Source organism: Bos taurus, chromosome 4 (assembly GCF_002263795.3).
Source record: "Bos taurus isolate L1 Dominette 01449 registration number 42190680 breed Hereford chromosome 4, ARS-UCD2.0, whole genome shotgun sequence".
Classification (NCBI taxonomy): Eukaryota; Metazoa; Chordata; class Mammalia; order Artiodactyla; family Bovidae; genus Bos; species Bos taurus.
In genome coordinates, this window is record NC_037331.1 from 77494031 (window position 1) to 77518022 (window position 23992).

General features: G+C 41.1%; 1 protein-coding gene across 2 annotated transcripts in view; it reads right to left on the bottom strand.

The window, feature by feature from the left end:
* Positions 1–21072, bottom strand: part of STK17A (serine/threonine kinase 17a) — a 36260-nt gene extending 15188 nt beyond the window's left edge. The window contains 2 exon segments of one of the 2 annotated variants that reach the window (NM_001083422.1): positions 10055–10267; positions 20838–21072. In NM_001083422.1, the coding sequence (NP_001076891.1) occupies positions 10055–10267; positions 20838–21043 (419 nt within the window). In that variant the 5' untranslated portion in view covers positions 21044–21072. 2 annotated transcript variants of the gene reach the window in all.
* Positions 21073–23992: the final 2920 nt, after the last annotated feature.

A 23992-nucleotide genomic window follows, 5' to 3' on the forward strand; every position in this document is an offset into this window, starting at 1 on the left:
CATGATTATAGACAACGTCGTGATGAGAAGGTGCATGAATGTTCTGGTCTGCTCCTGGGCCCGCAGTCTTGGCAACTTGGATACTGGGAGAAAAGTGCTGGGTGAAGGGACTGTGCTTCTTAGACTGTGGTAGCTATGACAGGCTCACAGAGCAGCATGGACTTCTGGTTTCTCCCACCCTCTGGCCAAAGCAACTCGGTTTCTATTTTTTCCCTCTGAATAATTTTGCTAATTAAAAAAATCATTTATAATTTTTCCTTTCCTTTCAGCAGAAGTTCCATATTTAAACAATTTTTCCTTACCATAAATGACAACTCATGTCACACTTCAAATTTTCCTTTCTGTGTTTAAAAAAAAAAAAAAAGACTGGGTTGCATCCATGAAGTTGCTACAGAATTAATGTGAACTATATAACACCAGGCAGCCATGCTTCTGTCAAACAAAAGCTGCTCATTCATTTCCTTTTCATAAGGTAACTTGGTTCTTCTCTTTCTTTTTTGTTAGGGCAACCTATTCTCCAAATTGTGTCTAGATAAGGAAATAAAAATTTTCACAAAAATCATATAAGAACCTATTAAGTTTAGTTAAAGAACTGCAGGTGATAAGAGCAGAAGAAAATAACTCATTGACTGGTTTAGATTTTCATTCTGGTTAAACGTATACAACTGACTCTTGTTATGTTTTCATTACAGTATGAGAAAACCATATGTGAAAGCATCAAAACAATTTTTATGTAATTAACTGTAAAATGGCCATGACATATTCAGGCAAAGTTAAAAGTACTATTTAATTTGAAAGAAAGGAAATAGTGAGCATTTACAGCACACACAAAAAACAGTAAATTCATGACAGCCTGACAGTGCTGTCTGCTGTGAACAGGGCGCTAAGATGAGCTGAGTCCACTCGGTCCCCAGCAGCTACAGACGCACCAGGGCGTGATGCACAGTCAGAGCACAGGCGCTCTGCACATACAGGCGACAATCTGCAGAGTACACTCAGGAGGGCCTCTGCTCCTCAGCTGAGACAGAACTGTCTTTTGGTTGCCAGAAAGTTTCTCAATCTCAATTTCCTGTCCTCTGGACCCCTCAGCTCAACACTACCATCCACAATAAAACTGAATAGAGCTTGATTTACATAAATTCAAGGATCTCTTTACCTAAGATTAAGAACAATTTATTATTAGTCTTTTCCACTAGCTATTCACTCATTCTTGCTTTAACAAAAGGGTTTCCTCTGTTTTCCCAAACACAAGATATGAAGGGCAAAATTAGTTTTCTAAAAATTCTGAAGGCTATATTGGGTTGGCCAATGGGTTTTGCCACAGGATCTTATGGGGAAAAAGGAAAAAACAAACAAACAAACAAACAAAAGACTTGAAAGAACTTTTTGGCCAATCCAACACTTCAAGAGACTACTGTAAAGAAGCTACGTAAGCGAGCCTTCAGTGATCAGCACGGCTTATGCACCCCTCTAGGTACAGTGTACAGTCGCAAGTCATTTTACCCTGTTTACATGTAAGCCGGACCCGTTAACCAGCTGTCATTTTAACTCATGAACCAAGTGAAGCTTTACTATGGAACAACCTGAGATGGTAAAGGCATCTGTCGAGTGTGGCAACAGAAAATACAAAAATATTAACAACTGCTTTGCACAAAGCACCTTCATTCACACAGAAGCTAGAGCAGCAGGAAGAATTTTGCTGGGCCCATCTTTCACTACAGCAAAATTTCCAGTTTTATTGTAGTGCTCTAGTAGTGCTTATTTTCCATGACTTTAAATTATTCAGAAACTAAGTTTAATTCATGTAACTTTTTATCCAAATATTTTTCACAGAAATAACTGAAGGCTTTTTCAAAAAATTTTACTAAAACTATTTTTATAGAAAATATTAAGATCTAGGAGTCTCAACTTTCTAGTGGTCCTCAGAAAATTATAAGTATCTCTTTGTTTACATTATTCAGAGTCATATAAATGATGTTTAGAAGGTAAGAGTAACTGAGTTCCCCTGGTAGCCTACACCTTAGTGAGCTCATAGCTCCCAACCTCACACCAAACACTCCTTTTTCTATCTAAACTAGCATTTCCATTTCTATCCTGCTTAGAGGCCCAGCATGGATCTTTACTCCCTCACTATTCAAATTTAACAAATATCATTCAAATATATTAGAGGCCCTGTGCTATGTGCTAGGGATAAAGAGATAAATTATGAATAAGTATGTATGAGATTTCTTGTACTAGTGGCGAAGAAAAAAATGAAAGATATTTTTAAGAATATGGAAGATCCCCTGGAGGAGGAAATGACAACCTACTCCAGTATTCTTGCCTGGGAAGTCCCATGAACAGAGCAGCCTGGTGGGCTACAGTCCACGGGGTTGCAAAGAGCTGGACACCACTTATTGACTAAACAACAACAAATGCATAAGTATATATAGGTATGAAATTACACATCAAGTTATTGATAATTTAGCAAGTGAGCAATTGATTGGAAGGAAAAAAATATTAGAAAGATGATACTTATTCTCAGTCTTGAAGAATGAACAGGAATCCACTAGATGAAATGGCCAAGAGTGAGGGGACTTCCCTGGTGATCCAGTGGTTGAGACCTCCCTTTCCAATGCAGGGGATGTGGGTGGGATCCCTGCTTGGGGAGCTAAGATCCCATATGTCTCAAGGCCAAAACCCCGAAACTTAAAACAGAAGCAATACTGCAACAAACTCAATAAAGACTCAAAAAAACCCAAAAAACAAATAACCCCAAAGAGTCCATACCAGGAAGCGTGGACACATATAAGGGTGGTGTGAAAATACAGGATATACTCCAGAAGGATACGTAGCTACTTCCCCTTGCAGCCCAATGCTATGGAACTTGCTCTCTAGCCATGAACAATGAATGTACTCTAGCCAAGTACATGAATCAACTATTTTCAGACATATCAACAACAGGCACTTAAGACCATTATCCCTGAGGTGGGGGCACAAACAAGCTGAGTTCTATGCTCAGTTTATAGCTCAGTTGGTAAAGAATCCGCCTGCAATGTGGGAGACCTGGGTTGGGAAGATCCCCTGGAGAAGGGATAGGCTACCCACTCCAGTATTCTGGCCGAGAGAATTTCATGGACTGTATAGTTCATGGGGCCACAAAGAGTTGGACATGAATGAGCTACTTTCATTTTACTTCCTGCTTGGAGGTAATTTATGGACTGTGGTACAGGGCAGGGGAGGAACCCAAGCAGAATATGGCAGGCAGCCTTGCTAAGCTGAGAAGGTAGGGAGTTGGGCAAGGCTAAGGCAGCTGGATCTCATAAGCAGAGTACCAGGGAGGAGGGTTCTACACAGAGAGAGATCTGTAGACATCTGTTCGGTCATATCCCAGAGTCTTAGACAAGATACTTATATGTACATTCACTGGGTAAAACTGTGAGGTCAGGCAAAAAACTGCCAGGAAATCATAAGCTGAACAATTCTTAGCATTCACAGAGGACAGAAGATATTTGAATGTTGCCCATTTTGAGTAGAAAAACCATGCCAAGCACCTGGGGCATTCAGCAGACCCCCCAGGATGCCATATTATAGTCTTATTAAAGGCTAAAGTTCTCCTAGACCTGCACTAATAAGGCTGATCCACAAGTAACTTAACTGCCTGCCAAAACAAACACCACCATTCTTTTAGTGGAAGATCATAAAATCCACCCAAGCACTATGCCATTCTAAACGTCTGGCATCCTTCCAAAAATTACTAGCCATCTGAAAATGCCACAACTTACAACTAACAGGAAAATAGAAACAGACCCAGAGATGATGGAATTGCTAGGTAAGGACTTTAAAACAGGTATTATATATACACCCAGGGATTTAGAGTAAAATATGAACATAACAAGGAGATAGAAAGTATGAAAAGAACCAAATGGAACTGCTAGAGATAAAACAAAAACAAAAACACTTATAGTGAAGATTTCACCCAGCTTTAGAGCAGATCAGACCCTACAGAAGAACCAGCAAATCTGGAGACAGAAATGGAAGCCATCTGTCTAAAGTATGGGTGGTGGGGTGGAGAAAATAATAAACAAGACCAAGGGACCTGAGTTATGAGAAACCTTGATAGAATGTTAAAGAACATTACTTTGCAGACAAAGGTCTGTATAGTCAAAGCTATGGTTTTTCCAGCAGTCATGTACAGATGTGAGAGTTGGACCACAAAGAACGCTGAGCACCAAAGGATTGACGCTTTCAAACTGTGGTGCTGGAGAAGACTCTTGACAGTCCTTTGGACCGCAAGGAGGTCAAACCAGTCAATCCTAAAGGAAATCAACAACAAAGGGATTTGAGCGACAATATGGAACAGTTTGTGCTTAGTTGCTCAGTCATGTCTGACTCTTTGCGACCCCCCATGGACTGTAGCCTGCCAGGTACCTCTGTCCATGGGGCTTCTCCAGGCAAGAATACTGGAGTGGGCTGCCATGCCCTCCTCCAGGGGATCTTCTGAACCCAGGGATTGAACAGTTTAACACACTGTAATTGAAGGAACAAGATAAGTGGGGGAAGAAAAATATCTCTTAAAAATAATGGGTGAAAAATCCCCAAATCTGTTAAAAACTAAAAGATCCACATAGCTCAATAAACCCCAAGCAAGATAAACAAAGAAAATCAAGGCACATTTGCACAAATTGCTGAAAACCAGAGTGAAAGAGAAAAATCTTTAAAAAGGCACATGTACAGGGGAATTAAGAATCAACGCCGACTTCATCATAAGCAATGTAAGGCAGGGGACAGTGCAGTGACATCTTAAAGAACTGAGAAAAAAGTGTGCCCAGAATGGAAGGTGAGGTTGGAGTGCTAGCAGTAGATGAGACAGAAGTCAGACAGAAAAGCATGGGATGTGGTCCAAACAACCTGAAAAATCCTGAGTAAGGCAATGACGGCTAGTATATAATGCTAAATGTCTCCTCCAAGGGCACTCCTGAGCCTCTCCCTTGGAGTAAAGGTGCACAGCTCATGGCTAAAGGCTTTGGACTCGCATACTCTTATGCTAAATTGTAGCTCTACTACTTGTCGTGTGATCTTAGGTTGAATTATTAATCTGGTATTTTTCTCACACATAAAATCTTGTTCTAAAATTTGTAAATAAATTCAGTTGTAGCATTCAAAATCAGTATACTGAAGTCAATGTGTTCCTTTTATATACTAACAATGAACTATCAGAAAGAGAAATCAACAGAACAATCCCATTTTCAGTAACATCAAAAAGAATAATTCTTAGGACTATTTTTAACCAAGAAATCAAACATCTGTACGTGGAAAACTAAGACGCTGGTGAAAAAAACTAAAGAAGACACAAATAAATGGAAGGATAGTCTGCTCATGATCTGGAAGAATTAATATCATTAAATATCTATGCTACCCAAAATGATCTACAGATTCAATGCAATTCCTATCAAAATTTCAATGGCATTTTTTAAACAGAAAAAACAATCCCAAAATTTGTGTGGAACCACAAAAGACTCCAAAAAGCCAAACCAATCTTGAGAAAGAACAAACCTGGAGGCATCTCCCCAGTTTCAAAATATATTACAAAACTACAGTAATCAAAACAGTATGGTATTGGCATAGAAATAGATACACAGATCAATGGAACAGAACAGAATGCCAAGAAATAAAAACATGCACACATCATCACTTTATTTATGAAGGAGCCAGGAGTACAAAACAGGGCAAGAACAGTCTCTTCAATGAATGGTGTTTGGAAAACTCAATATTCACATGCAAATGATGAATCTTACGCATACACAAAAGTCAACTCAAAATGGATCAAAGACTTGAATGTAAGACCTGAAACCATAAAAGTTCTAAACAGTGGGGGTAAGTTCCTTAAAATCAGTCTTGGCCATGATATTTTTGGATTTGACAACAAAAGCAAAAATAAACAACTGGGACGACATCAAATTAGAAAGCTTCTGCAGAGCTTAGAAAATCATCACAAAATGAAAAGGCAACTATGAAGTGGGAGAAAATAGCTGCAAAATATATCTGATAAGGTATTAGTATCCAAAATATATAAATATCTCATACAACTGAATAGCAAAAAAACAAATCCTCCAATTTTTAAAAAAATTGGCAGAGGAACAATAGACATGCTCACAAAGAAGATGTACAAATGGCCAACAGACCACATGCAAAGGTCTGCAACATCACTAACAGTTGAGGAAATGCAAATCAAAACCACAGTGAGCTAACTCACACCTGTTAAGATGGCTATCATCAAAAAGACAAGAGAAGACAAGTGTTGGCAAGGATGTGGAAGAAAGCGAGCCCTTGTGCACTGCTGATGGGAGCATAAATTGGTGCAGCCACTCTGGAAAACAGTATGAAGGTTCCTCCAAAAATTAAAAGTAGGGCTGCCATATGATCCAGCAATTCCACTCTTGGGTATGCACCCAAAAGAAATGAAAACAGGATCTCAAAGAGATATCTACACTCCCGCGCCTTATTGACAATAGCCAAGATACAGAAACAACCTAAAGTGTCTGTCAAAACATGAATGGATAAAGAAGATGCAGTATATATACAATGGACTATTATTCAGCCATGAGAAAGAAAGACATTCTACATTTGCAACAATGTGGATGAAACTTGGGGCATTATGCTAAGTGAAGCAAGTCACACAGAGAAGGACAGATACCGTATATCACTTATAAGTGAAATCTAAAAAAGCCAAACTCACAGAAACAAAGATTAGAATGGTGGTTACCAGGGACTAGGGGGTGGGGAATAGGGGAGCTGTTGGTCAGAGTATAAACTTCTAGTTAGAAGTTCTGGGGATCTAATGTAACTATAATTATTATAGTTAATAATACTGTATTATATACTTAAAAGTTGCTAAGAGAATAGATCTTAAATGTTCTCACCACAAAAAAGAAATAGTAATTATGTGATGTAGGTGTTAGCTAATGCTCTAACATTGCAAGATATAAGTATATCAAAACACTGCAGACCTCAAACTTACAACATGTTTTATCTCAATTATATCTTGTAAAGCTGGAGAAAATTTAAAAAACTATCTCCTTCACTAAACATCATTTGGAGTGAAGGGGTTATGCTGTTTTTACTTTCCTATTACCAGCACCCATTAGTATTCAGTGCACAGGGCAGGTGGAGTGAGTAATACAGTAATCATAAACCTGTCTGCTTCCATAGCAACAAGACCTCAGTGTCTAAAGTCTAATTCTAAGACTTCCTCTTCAAGCAAAATGCATAACACAAAACATTTTGGCCAAACCATATGGTTTTGTGGTTCTAGAATCGTGACCATGAAAGCAACAGAAGCCAGCAAAAGCTTCTAAGCAAGGGAATAGTGTCCCCACATCTATGTGTTGGTTACCTGCCCAATGGGAGCCTGAGGGATGCTCTAGGATTGAGGGGGATCAGCTAAGCAGCTACAGGGAAAGTCCTCAGAAGAGGCAGTGAGGACCCAACACAGGGGAAAAACAGCAAGCACAAAGGAACAGGCCCCAGCAGGGGAGAGGGGTAAGTGGAAGACTTGGTGATTCATTACACAAGAGCATTAAAGGAGATAAAGCAATCAAGGACACAGCCAAGGTTTATATTTGAGTGATGAAATAAATAGGGACACCAGTGGAAATGGGGAACAAAACACAGGCATTAGAAGCACTGCAGTGCAGGGGTGCACACACACGGATCCTGCACTGGTCACAGTGTGCGGGTGGATTAAGGGATATGCACTAGGCAGCTGGAGCTTAGGGAAGGTCTCATGTTGGAGACAAAGATTTGGAAACATGTAAATAATAGCTGAAGCCACAGAGTTACCATCCAGGGTAAATGTGCAGGTCATAAACACATGACAAGAGTAATACTAATCAACTGTGGCGGGCACTTACATAGTAGAAGAAGGGGGAAAGGCTCTAAGATGGAAAAAAAAAAGCCACGAAAGCTAAGGAAGAACACAATTTCAAGCGAAGATGGTATAACATCAAGTGTTTAAAGAGCCTAAGAAGCAGAATGAACACTAAAATGAGGAGATCGATTCCTGCAAACAGGGCTGATGACCTCATGGAAGTTTTAGAGGAGCAGGTGGCATCAGATTGAAAAGTGATGGAGTATTGGCAGCTAAACATATGGATGGTTCAGTGAAGTAGAACAAAATTGACTAGAAGGTGAGGAAAGCTGTAAATTCAGAAGAGAAGGGCAGGACAATACTTCAAAAGAGTCCAAGCTGAGGACCAGGAATTTTAGGAGAGAAGTGACTGAATTATTGGAAGATGGATGGAAAAGAATCACTTGAGGTGGGAGGGACTCTCAGAGAGATTAGAAAAGTGAGTAAAACACACAACACAGGTCCTAGGAAAGGAAGGAAGAGGATTAAAGAGCAGAAGTCAAAGTTGTAGGCTTGGAGTTAAGGAATGGACTCTCTTCCTGGAAACAGAGGAAAGGCAGTGAGAGTGTAAAGAGTGGGTGATGCTGAGCAGTGTGCATCTGATGGCTTTTATCTTCTCAGTAAAGGGAGAGAGGTTTGGTATCTAACAAGTGGGAAGTGGGTGACAGCACATGTGACCAAGGATTTCATAAGCTCCTGCCCTCCTGCTGGGGATGTTAAAAGAAGGGGAGGAGAGATTAGGTAAAGAATTACAAAACTACATCAACAGCCCAGCTGAGGATGGAACTCTTCCTTGTGTAATAAGCAGATGGAAGGCTATGCAAATCCTCCCAAGAATGGGCAGGAGGAGGGACAACAGCTTAGATCCCGTGTTTTAAACTGGTAGAATGGATTGCAGAGGAAGAGCAAGAAGAAGAAAAGCATAATATGAGGCACTAGTGAGGGATTAGCTGCAGGAACTACCCCAGAAGTGAAGGGAATGTAAGGGAAGTGAAGGCAGGAGATGATGGAGGACCAAGGGGAGACAGGAGGGAAGGTTAAGAGCAGGTTCTGTGAGATCGGGAGAGAGACAAGATGATGATCAGAGCATCACACTTCAGACAGTCCCTTTCGGATCAATTTCCAATTCTAACCAACCCTCTCCAGAACAAACTGAAGACCAGAAACCTCTAAACCAAGGTTTTTTGAAAATGAAAAACAACTTCATTGAGATATAATCCACAGAGACTACATTTCTTAACCATTCAATCATTTGTGGCTATTTCTATTACAATGAAAAATTCACAGTGGAAAACATGTTCATGCTTTTTGTTGTTCACATTTAATTTTTTTTCTTTAAAAGGATTCCTACAAGTGAAATTACTGAATTAAAGAAATATATAAACACAATGCTCTTGAATTATATTTTAGACTTTTTTAGAAGCCGTCCAGACTTCTCTATAAACTTATTTATGTTTAAAAGTTTATAGAGGGAGAAGTATTGCTTTACAGAATTTTGACATGTTTTCATGTCAAACCTCAACATGAATCAGCCATAGATATACATATATCCCTTCCCTTTTGAAACTCCCTCCCATCTCCCTCCCCATCCCACCCCTCTAGGTTGATACAGATATCTATTTTATACATAGTACTGTATTTATGTCAATCCCAATCTCCCAGTTCAGCCCCCTCCATTCTTTCCCCCTTGGAGTCCGTCTGTTTGTTCTTTATGTCTGACAGGATTTCTTAAGGAGAAAAAACTGTCCTTCATGTCCCAAAGCTGTTTTCTCTGCTGTCCCACCTACTTACCCAAATTGAAAGCACGGTATGAATCCCAACAATTATTTCTGAAAGAAGGATTATTAACTTAGACCACATGAACATATAAGAAATTATATTAAATGCCTTTTGTTTTAATATTGTACCAGTTACCTCCTTAAGAAGGCCTCTAATAAGAACATAAGAGAACTTTATTTTCAAAAGAATTTCATTAAAGAATGAAGATGAAAAACACAACATATACATATCCTTGCAAATCTGGGCTATGTCGATAAATACACGAAAAAGTTTTGGAAAATCTTCAGATTTCCAGAGAAGCAGGGCTTACCAGGTTATCACGGATGAGTGGCCTGTATAAAGGAGTGTGGACTAGCAAACAAACTCAGTAAGGAAGACAATACTTACTATTCTAGAACTAAGATCATTTCCGATGGTGTCTCATAGACTTCATGTAAATTAATGACCCACGGATTGTCCTGGGCTAGCTCGAGTACAGCGATTTCATGAACTATTTCCATCCGACAATCTTGGCCTTTTCTTCTTTTTCTCATGAACTTGGCGGCAAATTCTTTTCCAGAATCTTTCTTTATGCATTTCCTCACCACTGCAAATTTCCCTCTAGAATTAAGCAAAACATAGTCACTGTTAAAGCCGACTTTTCAGAGGTGATAAATTTTAATGTAATTTCCAAACAGTCATCAATGGATTTTTAAATTTAGGTCATATGCAAACACTCAAGTAGCAATATAACTTGGGAAACACCTCTCTATAAATAAAACATAATGGGCAGATCTGCAGGATTCATTCTTCTAAATAGAGGACAACCAAATATTTAAACCAATATTTCTTTACAGCATTTTATATATATATATATAAATAACTTAATTTTTATACATTTATACATACAATACTCTGAATCTTAAAAAAAAAGCCATCTGACTTATGGCTGGTTATCAAAATTCCTAAAACAATGGATTTCACTGTCACTAATTGACTCTAAAAAGACCCAATCACCCTCCAAAGTTATTTAAAGGTAGAGACCTCATTTGTATGACATCATTTCAACTGCAGCATCAGCTGGAAATGTCTAGCTTTTCTATAAAGACAGATATAACAAGCCTTCTTTGATACCCTCTGCTGCTGCTGCTAAATTGCTTCAGTCCTGTCTGACTCTGTGCCACGTTATTATACTAATAAGTCACACAGGGGATCAGCACAGCATATTGATTATGGAATAAGGTCTGGAATTAGATTTGGGCATGAATCCCAAAGAATGGCTCCATCCACTCACTCAATGCATAAACTTGGGCAATTTAAGCTCTAACTTTAAAAAAAAAAATCTCATTTTCTTAATCTATAAAGGAGAACACAAACAGAATCTATTTCACAGGGTTGTTGTGAGAATTAAAGAATACATGTCAACTGCTTAGCATGGTACTTGCCACATACTCAATAAAATATTATGAAGCAAACAAATCACTGAGCTGTAATAATTATCACCCATAAACACCCAATACTCAAGCTGGAAGGCAACTTAGAAATCAAATAGTTTTTTTTTTTTTTTTTAATCTACTGCCAAATGCCAAAGCCAATGTTTTTCTTTCAAACTGTGAGGTAGTCTTTTCCTCTTGTGGGCACACATTATTTTAGTAAGGTTTTCATTACAAGCCTAAACCTGGCTTCAAGAGAAGAGCTGTTGTCCATATCTTTTGCTGATCGATACAGAAGGACTAACCTGACAGTCTATCAGGTACTGGACACAGCTGACGTGATCTGTTAATTGCTACTCCCTTTTCCAATTTTCAATCATTCCTCATCCCCTTAGGGTCTTTGCTGGTAAAATGCGTCAACCAAATCTGAAGCAACTGCTCCAAGTATAAGCTCAAAGTGCTTCATGATTATTATTTTGCTGAGGTTGGCCCGATACAAATTAATATGCCTTGTGAAAAAAACTTGACAGGTTTTTCATATTTCATAAATAAAACCTTCTCGGATTCTTTCAAGGCAGTGTCTTGATACTATGTTTTGGAAATATACTTAAAAAAATTTCAATGCAAGGCTTTAATTTGCTATTAAATTCTACTTTCTAGGTTTGGGCCCAGCATTCTAGACTACCAATGCAATTTTGAGGACTGATCCTTCCTTCTTTGCTACTGTTAACCACAAATATGATGTTCATCCCCTCTGAATTTTTGTTACCATCAGCAATAAAAATGTTACATGAAAAATCCTTAGGCACAGCCCTACAGCTGATCAATTAGGTGGCAATCTACCTAACAACACCCTAATTCAGAACAAGGCTCTGCGCTCAACAGGAATGTGAGATGACACACTTCTTCAGGTCACTAGAAAGATTCAACAATAAATTATGCATCACAAGCTAATGCCTCTTTTTATTTAGCCCCACAAAATCATTAGGCTAATAACATCTCCACTGAGTTTTAAAAGGTTCCTAATGATCTTTGGATTTCTTTAAGGAAGAGAAAAAAAATCATTAATCATTTGATTTTTTTTATACCTACATTTCTGAAGTTTCAAAAGAGGAAAAAGAGAAAATCTAATTCGTAAAAAACTGACCAACATATAATTGACAACAAACATGTTGCTATTAAATTAAAATGCCTGGGTTGAACTGCCCTCAAAGAACTTCCACAGCAAACACAGGTATTTACTGTTACCACACCTAACACTCTAGGCAATACAGTCCTGTGTAAAATTATAGTAAAATACTGCTGCTTACATGCCTGTCCTGAAGGTATTGCTATATTTCCAAAGACGCAACAGATGAATGGATCCCTAACCTATAAACTCTGGGAACCCTTGTTATAAAGGAGCCATTGCTCAATTCAGAGGCCAGAAGCAACCAGAGGAGACCCCTATACTTACCCTGGGTCTCCCGCTAGGCATCCACTTCTTTGGGTCCCCATAGTAGTTCACACACCAATCACTAATCTTGACACCACCCTTGTTTTTGAGGAAGCATTCAGCTGTAGGCTTACCCTTTCTCTCCCCATATCATGCGCTATCCTGGGAGTCAGCCAACCTTTCTGTAAAGGGCCAGATAGCAGATACTTTCGGTTTTGCTGGCCAGCTGATTTGATCACTACCATTCAAGTCTGCTGTACAGTCAAAGCAGCTGCAGACAACAGGCCAATGAATAGGCGAGGCAGGGTTTAAAAAAACAAAACACAACTTTACCAGCACTGAAATGTGAATTTCGCATAGTTTCCATGTCATTAAATGACTCTTCTTTTGACTTTTCAATCATTTAAAAATGTACAGATCATTCTATATAGCTAATGAGCCTCATCAAAACAGGCAGCCAGCAGTGGGTGACCAACTTGTGCTCTAATCCATGCTGAAGAAAACTCTTCCACCGTTCTGATACTGCACGCCACTGAAGCAGACAGCAGGACAGTAGGTCCCAGGACACCGGCCCTGCCTTCATCTCAGGATGACTGGGGCGATGGAGGGGAACCCTTAAAACTACCTTAAAACTTCAGAAGATGAAGCCAGGTTTCCGGGAACTGTTCTTTCTCTAGAGCCACAAGGCAAACAGAAGCGTGAGACTCAGTCTTCAAGGTGCGGGGGTCGAGTGAACACACTAAGAATTAGCCAGTCAGTTTCCCTAAATTCCACACCCTGGAGTGCTCTGGTATGCCTGCTTTACCACAACTTCATGGTCAAAACTGTGATTGTATCTCAACCCTTTAAGTTATTGAGGCCTCTCCAAAGCATGAAATAAATGATGTTTCTCTGACTCTCAGGGTCGTAGTTATATGCAGGGACTTGAGGCTGATGAGGTTCAAAGGACATAAGACGTCTGTTGCACGTTTACTTCCTTAGCTGACTTAGCCAAAATTCTCCCTAGATTATCAGGATGTTTCAGTTTCCAGAGCTCTTCACGCATTTCACAAACATCTATAGTTCACTATCACACACTAAACTGAAAACTCTGATTTTCATTAATCATTTGGCAGGGAGTGGGGGTGGCGGGGGGAGATATTAGGAATGAGTAGGTTTCAAAATAACAATGATAACACACTCCAGGGTAGTCAGACAGGAAGGATAAACAAAGATAACAACAGGAAGAGACATTTGAGTCAGAGCCACCAGTCTAAGCTTCCTCAGAACAAGGACTGGGTTTCTACTGATCTCTGTATTACCGGTGCACAACTGGAAAAGCTTAGGAAGGCTCAGTGAACATAGGTAGGTAGGTTTAGGTATGACAGGCTAAGTAGCTGGCGCTTTATTTCTCAAGGTAAGAATGGGCACCTATGAGACTTTTACCTTAGTGAAAGTTTTAAAAAGCTAAGATAAATGTTTTAAAAAGCCAATTCTGAGGGTATTGCCAAGTGTTAGCTAGAAACTAGGGAAGCCAAGAAAACAGCTCAAAGTAAGGGGTCTGAACTAAAGTAGCAGCAGCAGAGGCTGGGAAGAGAGGAAGTATTTACAAGGCATTCAAGGTCAAGACAGACTGAGCTTTGGCAGAGATGAGGGCAGAAGGGAAAGGCCGAAGAGGACTTGGAGATCTTTGCCCTGCGTCCTGGGTAACGTGGTACCAATCCACTGAGAGGAAAAATCAGAAGAATGGTAACAGATGTGCAGAGGGTGGAGGGAAGGGAGTGTGTGTTAGGCTTCAGATGGGAGAAGTTTGAGGTGCCTTTCTCTGTAAAGAGAATTTTATTTACTAATACATTGATTCCAAATATAACCAGTGTTGGGCTACCACACAAAGATGAACACACATTAGAATACATAAGGCTCGGGCAAAGATAAAAAAAAGTGGAGGTGCTGATTTGAGTGTATATAGAGGAAGCAAAATAAAAGTGAGTTCCAAGGTTCTAGGTTTGATTCTAGATTACAGGAAAGGGCTTTGTTTCCACATGTATCCTATTATTTAAGTTCTTCCGACACGTTACAATTTTTTGGCTATGACTGTCTTCCTGGCCCCACTATGAGTTTCAGAGACCTGGCCTCTTCATCTTTGCATCTCCATGTGTAGTGCCTGGCATATGGCAGGTGCTCAAATACAACATCAGATAACACCCTAGATACATACACTGTTCTTGTTATTTTGCTAAATAGAAGTTCTATTTAGCAAACTCAGCCACATAAGGTCTAATATTTTAGCCACATGGGGCTACTTGCTGTTCTCTTTTTCACTGAATTTTTCTGCACTCTGTGCTTGTTTTATTGCCAGTGGCTGGAGTGTCTTGCATTACTACTGCTACTGAAATTCCATCCATTCTTTCAGGCTCAGCTCAAATGTTGTTTTCCCCACAAGATTTTCCCATGTGGCATGTCACTTTGCCCATAAAAGGAGTAGTGACTGATTTGTTAGATTTGGGAACAATTTCCAGAGCCTACCAAAGAGCCTTGTGTGCTCAACATGCCAAGTCCAATATTTGCTTAATAGCACTGGGGTACAGCCTTAGGCGCAAAGAAGTTCTGTTCAAGAATGACCTAGATCAGATCTGTCTTCCCTACCTCTGAAAGAACAAAAACCAAACCATCTGTTGATCCTAAATGTAAAAATCAGCAAGTCCATCAGATAAGTCAGCATGAGTGACAAGAACAGCTAGAGCCAAAAGCCAGACTTGGTTTGAAATTCGGGAAATTTGTTCAACTTTTTTGAGTCTTAAGATTCCTCACCTACAAAATGAGGTTGATGGCACTAACCCTGTAGGGTAGTGAAGACAAAAGAAAATGACATTTCCAAAGTGTCCATTCTCTGCAATCAGTAACAGCAGCTATTTTTATTGTCTGGGGCATTAATTTCAGATCTATGATAATTTATAAAAAATATCATACAGAACTGAAGAGTTTTGGAGGCAACTTAATTTGAACTTTCTACTTGATGCATAAATTTACTATACAAATTGAGTTCCTCCTTCCTTTCCTGAACAGGCAAACCAATGATTATAGCTACCTAACTTTCTAATGCATTTAGTTCAATAATCGGATTTTATAAAATTTTGTTAGGTTTGTAAAGTGGTGGAAATTCACTAAATCTTTAAGTTTACATATTTTTAAACTTTGATTTTATATTGGAAAGTTTATATATTTAAATTAAGTTTTTACTTTTAACATAAGCTCCAACTTTTCAAAATTAACAGTTGACCTAATGAAGCACATGCCTTGGAGCAGGAGCCATACTTCCTAGCAATGTCTGATGCTGAACCGCAAACATGGCTAGTTGTCTTTATCCATCCAAAAATATCAGATTACCCGAAACTGTAAATATCTTTCAAACTGATGATAAACTGCCAAGAAATCTTAATAGTTTTCCTAAAACAAGGCAAAATTTTTACATGGATAGTCTTATTTAACAAGGATCTTTATTTCTAAAGAAATTATGACTTAAAATTTATGACACATGCTCAAGTAGTTGTAAGGTCCTCAACCTGAAGCCATTACCTACAGACATGAATCTAGGTAAAGGAGATCCACCTTCTAAAACACCTCCACCTGTGCATCCTCTTCAGCTTGTACATCTTCTTATTTTCTGGTAAAAATCCTTCCTTGTTCCCGTTACTCACAACCGCTTTGAGGAGAATGAGATAGGCTGTCCCTACCCACCATGAGGCCCAGCTGAGACAGGCTGGGATCTGGGACCCTTCACCTGAGTGCCTGCACCTGTACAAACATCTCCCCAAGCAACAGAATACAAAGGAACTATAAGGGACTCAAAAATAACTTCATGCATGCGCAGGTGGGGTCAATTATGAACCAAAAGCTAGGAAAAGGCCACAAACTGACAGCCATTTCTGAGGTGCTGGGAGAAAAAGCAGGCGCCTGCACACCAAGGGGGTGGGCGGACCACTGAAGCCCCCCTCCAGCCAAACCCACCCATCAGGCCCTAACTTTATCCCATCCAAGGGACCAGCCTGCCCCCTTCCCCTCCCAGCCAGGGGCATGAGCAAGGGCATCTGGTTCTTGTTTTCACTCCTGTGCGCTACATACAGCCCAAGTCCCAGACAAGGCTCTCCCAGAATTCTCATCTGGCCTCTTATCAATTTCTATTGATTAGAGAGTCCAGGGACCCAGGTGGGTAACACGACCGGGGAGGGACCACATGACGCTGAAGCTTGGCAGTGCTTGCTCCAATCTGGAGCCCATTAACATGTCCTCTTACAAAAACGATGGCAAATTGCTTTAGCCGCAAGATAGACTACAGCTTTTTTTTTTTTTTGAGAAACATCTGCGGCATAATGGAAGTGATTGCAAGGAGTCCCAGCTCAGCTGTCTCTCATATGACTCAATCTACTGGTATCTTGATTTTCTCATCTGAAAAACAGGACTTCCCAAATCTGCTTGTGATAAGAAGTAAATGAGATAATGTATGTGAAAGCCCCTATAAAATTGTAAAGCCCCCATGTATGAAGTACCCATTTCAACAGAGAACTTGGATTTTGTACCTTTTCTGCTCACAGGGAAATTCAACTATCAGTATATAATAGTATAAAAAACAAGATATTCTTTTGGCTTTAAAAATATCTTTTTTCTTAAGATGAAATTTATGAATATATCAAAAAATGTTGAAGACTAGGCAAATCATTTGATGTGAAATTTAGTATAATTTAAAATTTCTAGAAACATTTTTTTGTTCCTACGCTATCAATAGAAGCTCCATGGACGTCAACTCTTTGAAAAAATTCTTGGAACCCAAGGTCATGTCTCCTGTACCTCGAATCGTTACTGTGGTTTACATTGGCACATGTCCTGACTCAAAAGAAAGGTAACAAGCCTCAGGAATAACAAGTCAAGTTTCAAGCAATAAAAGAAAATTTTACATCATATATTTACCCACATTTAGGCTGCTATGGACTCTGCTGAAGACATGAAAGAATGTGGTATTTCTTAAAATAATCAACATTACATCCTCTCATTAGTAGGGAATCAATACTGATCATTTAAAATGTCTTCTCCAAACAACCATTTCACTGAAAGCTTTATATTTCTATAAAATAATGGGAATGCCTGCAAAAACTTGATTTCTTTGAACAGTTAGCTCTTCACACCTCTTCAACATTTTCACTAAATGAAAGGCCAGAGAACAAAATGAATAGATCTTTGTTTTTCATACCACATCATTAAAGTATAACATGAGTAATTTTAAAGTTCTACATCAGCATGAGATCAATTCCTTATATCAGAAATGCAACTAGAGTCAACACCTAGGAAAAGAGGCTACTTTTCTTACTACTGAAAGAATTACACAAAAACACATTTCATTCTGTCAAAACTACAACATTCAGGCAAAATTGATAAACCTTAAACAGCAACTGCTTCTAATACAAAACAGAACTTTCACTTCCTGGGACGTCCAAACAGTTCCCTGGGCTTTTGCAATGAGGTTCTCTACTTCTGCAACAGATGGAGACACATTTGGAGGTTGTGCAGGTTTTCCTGTTTTTGCGTTTTGGTTACATGTAAAATACCATTCACTTAGCTACTCAACGCATTACAGTTTCTGAGTGCATGCCCTAAGTCAAGCACAGCTTTTATGCTACAGATATGCTGTTAATTTATTTAATTCTCTCAACAACTCTGTGAGGTAATCAGAGATTAGGTAACTCACTCAAGTACATATAAAGTGAAGTAGCTCAGTCGTGTCCGACTCTTTGTGACCCAATGGACTGCAGCCCACCAGGCTCCTCCATCCATGGAATATTCTAGGCAAGAATACTGGAATGGGTTGCCATTTTCTTCTCCAGGGGATCTTCCTGACACAGGGATAGAACCCAGGTCTCCCTCACTGCGGGTAAAGGCTTTACCGTCTGAGCTACCAGGGAATCCAGTAAGAGCCAAGACTCCATCACAGACTGACTCCTAAGTCCATGTTCTTAACCACTACGTTACACTTCTCCATGAAGAAAAGGGAACCAAAAAGAAACAAATACATTCATTTTCTTTTTCAGTTTTAGGCTCTTATATCAAGTACCTATCTAATTGCATTGTTCTGTGCTTCAGGAGTTATTGCTTATGTAAAGAAATTCATGTAAGATATGTAAAAGATGTCATGCTGCTGCTAAGTCGCTTCAGTCGTGTCCGACTCTGTGCGACCCCATAGACGGCAGCCCACAAGGCTCCCCCGTCCCTGGGATTCTCCAGGCAAGAACACTGGAGTGGGTTGCCATTGTCTTTTCCAATGCATGAAAGTGAAAAGTGAAAGTGAAGTCACTCAGTCGTGTCTGACTCTTTGCAACCCCATGGACTGCAGCCCACCAGGCTCCTCCACCCATGGGATTTTCCAGGCGAGAGTACTGGAGTGGCTTCAAGCAAACGAACACAACTTTATAGACAAACTAATTTTATAATAGAGGTTAAAATGAAAGTTGATTTAACCTCCTTGGTTCCTGGAGGGATTGTCACAACACCTGGTAGGGAGCAAATCAATTGTTTTCCGATTAAGTCATCTATTATGAGTCCACAAGACAGTGCTTGCCACCTGAAGACATTTTCAGTTGCGTAATGTGTTTTCCCTTCTGTGGAATGAAGCCAGACAACCAAACAATGGAGAGTCCTGGTTTTCCTTCCTCAAGAAATCAGTTACTTCAGAATGTCTGGAATTTTCACCAATTAGAATACCTAGATGAGTTAGTAGCTGTCGTCTTTTGTCATAAAGTGCACACAGATCCAGTTAATTAGTGCCTAGCAGAGTGAAGTAAAGCTTGGCCCTGGAAGACGTTTTTCCTTTTCCCATGTGGAATAAATAAGACACTTTTAAGGTCAGTTTCTTTGCCAAAAAACGATTTCTAAAGGTTACTTTAATATTTGTAAGGCGGCTTGTTTTTAACGTTGTAATCACTGTTATAAGACCTTTTTCCAAGACCCTCAAATGAAGGCTGTTGTAACTGTCAGGCCCATTCCCCATTACAACATGGTGAGATTTTGCAACCTTGATAAATGTCTGCAACAGCTGCTAACACTTATCAAATGCTGTGTGCCAGGACCAGTGGTTTGACCTGTACAGCCCCTGCACCTTCTGGACACCCCCATGAGGGAGGTACTGTCACTACACTGACTGATTTTATGGGTGGGAAACGTGAGGCTGGGGAGACTAAGTCACCGTCCAAAGGCGCACAGAGCAAGCAGAGTGGGGATCTGAGCTCGGGTCTGACCCCAAAGCCAGTGCTTCTGACAATTTCTTCAGAAATTGTCTTTTTTCTCTGTTCTTAGAGAAAAAGTCGGTCCCCAGACCTCTACTGTTCCCTCGTCGGTCAGCAGTTAAAAAAAAAAAAAAAAAAAAAAGGCAAGCAAGAGAGAAAAATCCGCCTGCACGGAGATGCTGGTTCAATCCCTGGTCGGGAAGATCCCCTGCAGAAGGCAATGGCAAATACCCTACTCCAGTTTTCTTGCCTGGGAAATCTCATGGACAAGAGGAGCCTGGTGGGCTACAGTCCATGGGGTCGCAAAAGAGTCGGACATGACTTTACGACCAAACAACAAAACCTATCACTCTGTGACCCCTCTTCAACGTACAAGACGTAAAGTATCCAAACAGCCTTCACCTTTTGCGATTTTAAAAGCAGACCAAATTCTAAGCACTCCCTACCCCGACAAAACAACAACGAGATGGGGAAGAAAAGCAAGGGCTGAATCACGGCGTAGAAAGAGTCAGACAAGGGCCCAGAGTCCACAAGTGAAACCGATCTGAACTTAAAAAAGCACACGGCCCTAAATATTTCAGAATGCAAACAGCACAAACCCAAGAAATCGCAACTGAAGTCAGCAGAAAGCGGCTGACGGAAACTGGCCCAGGGTTGGTGCGAAAGAAGCTGTCACGCTCGGGGTTCTGCGCTCGTCTGTCACAGCCACAGAGGGAGAAGCAGGAACCCACAGGCAAAACCAAAGCTGACTCCACACCTGTGCTGACTTCAGACTCGCTGCTGCGGGGAAAGGTTCGCAGCGCGGTTCCCACGCCGCCTCGTTAAGTTACCGCACAAGGGACCACAGAGGCTGAGACGCCCGCAGCAGAGAGAGGGAGGGGTCAAGGTTCTGGGGGGAGCCTTTCTCATGGCCGATACCACGGCTTTGGGGGACGCCGCGCGTGGACTCGTGGCCAGGGGGCCCCGCCGCCCTAATCGCCGCCCGCACCCACGTCTGTACCCGGTCCCGGCGCGCTATCTGCCCCCGCGCCGCCAGCCTCCCGCACTTATCTGCGCGCGCCCGCCGGCCTCACCTGCCCAACTCCCGGCCGGGGGTCAGGGTGTAGGCGTCCTGAAAGTGCTCGGTGCGCACGGCGGTGCGGATCTCCGTCAGCAGCCCGCGGGCCTGGGTCGGGGGCGGCGGCCGGCGCGGCGTGCTCAGACCCCGGCCAGCTCGACCCGAGCCGGAGGCGACGGCCGGGGAAGAGCCGCCGCTGCCCGGCTTCTCGAGAGGAATCATGGCGCTCGGGCGTGCTTTTCTTGCCTGCCACCCGGCTCGCTCGGAGCTCCCGGCGGGTAACGGCCCCGCCTCCAGCTGCCTCGAGCCGGCGCGAGGATGCCACCCGCTCTGCCCGGAGCTGCGCACAGACTGCGGCCGGGGGCCTCCAGGCCGCCTGGCCCCGCCCCACGTCCGGCCCCGCCTCTCCCCTGCCCCGCTCTGAGCTCCCTTGGGTTCCTGAGCGCCGAGTGCCTCGCGCGCGCCCTCTGCAGCTGAGAGGGAGAAGGTGCAGCCTGGCGGGGGGCCCGGCGGCCGGCCCCGGGCAATCTGCAGGCGACCCACAGCACCACCCTTCTGACTGGAGGACCGGCTGCGTCAGCCAGTTACGCACCTGCTGAGCATCTGAGTGTTGCAAATCTGAGCCCTACATTAATGAAAATGCGTAGGAGCTACCAGCCAGAGCTTCACGATCCCTTCCCTTGGGCGGGTCAGGAGAGGTGATGAGACTCAGATCAGGGCTGCTGTACAGCACGTGGAAGTTGCCTGGAGCATCTGGTACCTTCCCACACTGAGAGGAGGACGTGAAGGCAAGAGATGGATAAATATTTTTAAGCCCGCATACCAGCCCTACAGTCTTCTCTATATTTAACTTTCAAGGTGCTCTCATCCGGTCTTGTGGTTTTAATTACATCCGTATGCTCATGACCACAAAATTTTTATCTCCAGCTTCCAACCATTCTCTGAACTTCAAACTCATACATTGAAGTATACACTTGGCATCACCAGTTGGATGCCAAATTAGCATTTCAAATTCAACGAGCAGAACTCATCTCCTGATCATCCTTCATAAATGCAGTCCCAGCAAGTTTCCCCACCTCAGTAAATGGCATTTCCATCCTTCCAGTTCAGTTCAGTCGCTCAGTCGTGTCCAGTTCTTTGCGACCCCATGAATCGCAGCACGCCAGGCCTCCCTGTCCATCACCAACTCCCGGAGTTCACTCAAACTCACGTTCATCGAGTCGGTGATGCCATCCAGCCATCTCATCCTCTGTCATCCCCTTCTCCTCCTGCCCCCAATCCCTCCCAGCATCAGTCTTTTCCAATGAGTCAACTCTTCACATGAGGTGGCCAAAGTACTGGAGTTTCAGCTTTAGCATCATTCCTTCCAAAGAACACCCAGGACTGGTCTCCTTTAGGATGGACTGGTTGGATCTCCTTGCAGTCCAAGGGACTCTCAAGAGTCTTCTCCAACACCACAGTTCAAAAGCATCAATTCTTCTGCGCTCAGCTTTCTTCACAGTCCAACTCTCACATACACGACTATTGGAAAAACCATAGCCTTGACTAGATGGACCTTTGTTGGCAAAGTAAGTGGTTCAAGCCAAAAGCCTTGGGGTCAACACTGACTCCTCTCTTTCTCTCATACCCCTCATCCATTTTATAAGTAAATCCTCTTGGCTTTACCTTCAAAACATATCCAAAATCTGATCACTTGTCTCTATTTCCACATGACCACAACTACCATTCTCTCTTGTCTGGATTATTGTGATAGCTCCCTAACTAGGCTATCTGCTACCATCCCTCTTCCTCCTCAATTCCACATCTCTTATTTTTGAGGCAACTAGAGTGATCTTTTAAAAAATCTAAATTAGATCATGTCATTACTTAGAGTTTTGCTTCTGGCAATGATGAGTTAGTCTATATGTGATCAATACTCTCACTGAGAAAGTTGGGAAAAATTTTTAAATCAGATAGTCCTCTACTTGAAACATCAGAGGGTTTCAAAAGCAGCAAGAACTTGAACCACTGAGATCCTGGCAAGAAGGGCGGCCCAGAATGGCACCCCTCTCCCATGAAGCATTTGATAATTCCAAAGCAATGACTGGAAGGGTGAGAAAATAAGCAGGGCTTTAGGCATCTCATCAGGCTGGAGAGACAAAAAACTGGAGTTTAGGGATCTGCTAAGAAGGAGGAGCTGGTAGACACTCTAGACTTGTAGTTGGCACCCTAAAGTGCTACCTCTTAGGAGTACTGGTAAAGGGAAATAGACAAGCTGTCTCAAGGACTGAAGAACAGCTTCAAAACGCAATAGAAAATCCCCTGTGGAGGAAAACACCATCATCCAAGGTCAACATTATCTCTACAATATTTCATACACAATGTCGGGCACTTAATTTAAAAGGGGGGCACACAAGAAGAATTATCTTAGAAACTGAGAGAAAAAGATAGAAAATAGAAAAAGTAATAAGAAGATGCAGATAATGAATTTTAAAGACATATTTTAAATAACTGTGTTTAATATCTTCAAGAAATTAAATGACAAGATAGAGAATTTCAGCACAGAACTGAGAAATCCAAAGAATAAAATGGGCTTTTTAGAATTGGGGGAAAAACCCACAAACTAAAACTACGACTGAATAGATGGGTTTAATAACAGATTTTATGAAGCTTAAGAAAGAGTTAGTGGACCTGATTAGGGATCTTAATAGATAAAAAAAAAAAATATGCAAAATGAAACGTGAGAGATAAGAGGAAATAATGTTCAGAAAAGAGACTAAAGCACATAAGGTACTATGTGTTAAGATGTTCTAACATACGTATAACTGAAGTATCAGAAAGAGAGGGAAGAGAAAAAAGAAGCAACATTTTAAAATATAGTGGCCAGGAATTCTTCAAACCTAATGAAAGACAACAACTCATAGAATCAAGAAACTTTATAAATATCAAGCAGTGTTTCAAGAAAAGAAAATCATACCTAAGCAGATAACAGTCAACTACTAAGAATTAAAGACAAAAATCTTGAAAAAAATAGAGAAAGGAAATATATATAATATATATATTATATATTATAGAAAGGATATATATATAATATATATATAATAGATATATATTATCTGCAAAAGAGCAACAGTAAGATCAAGAGCTTATTCTCAAACAATGGAGAATAACTATCTTCAGATATCTTCAAAA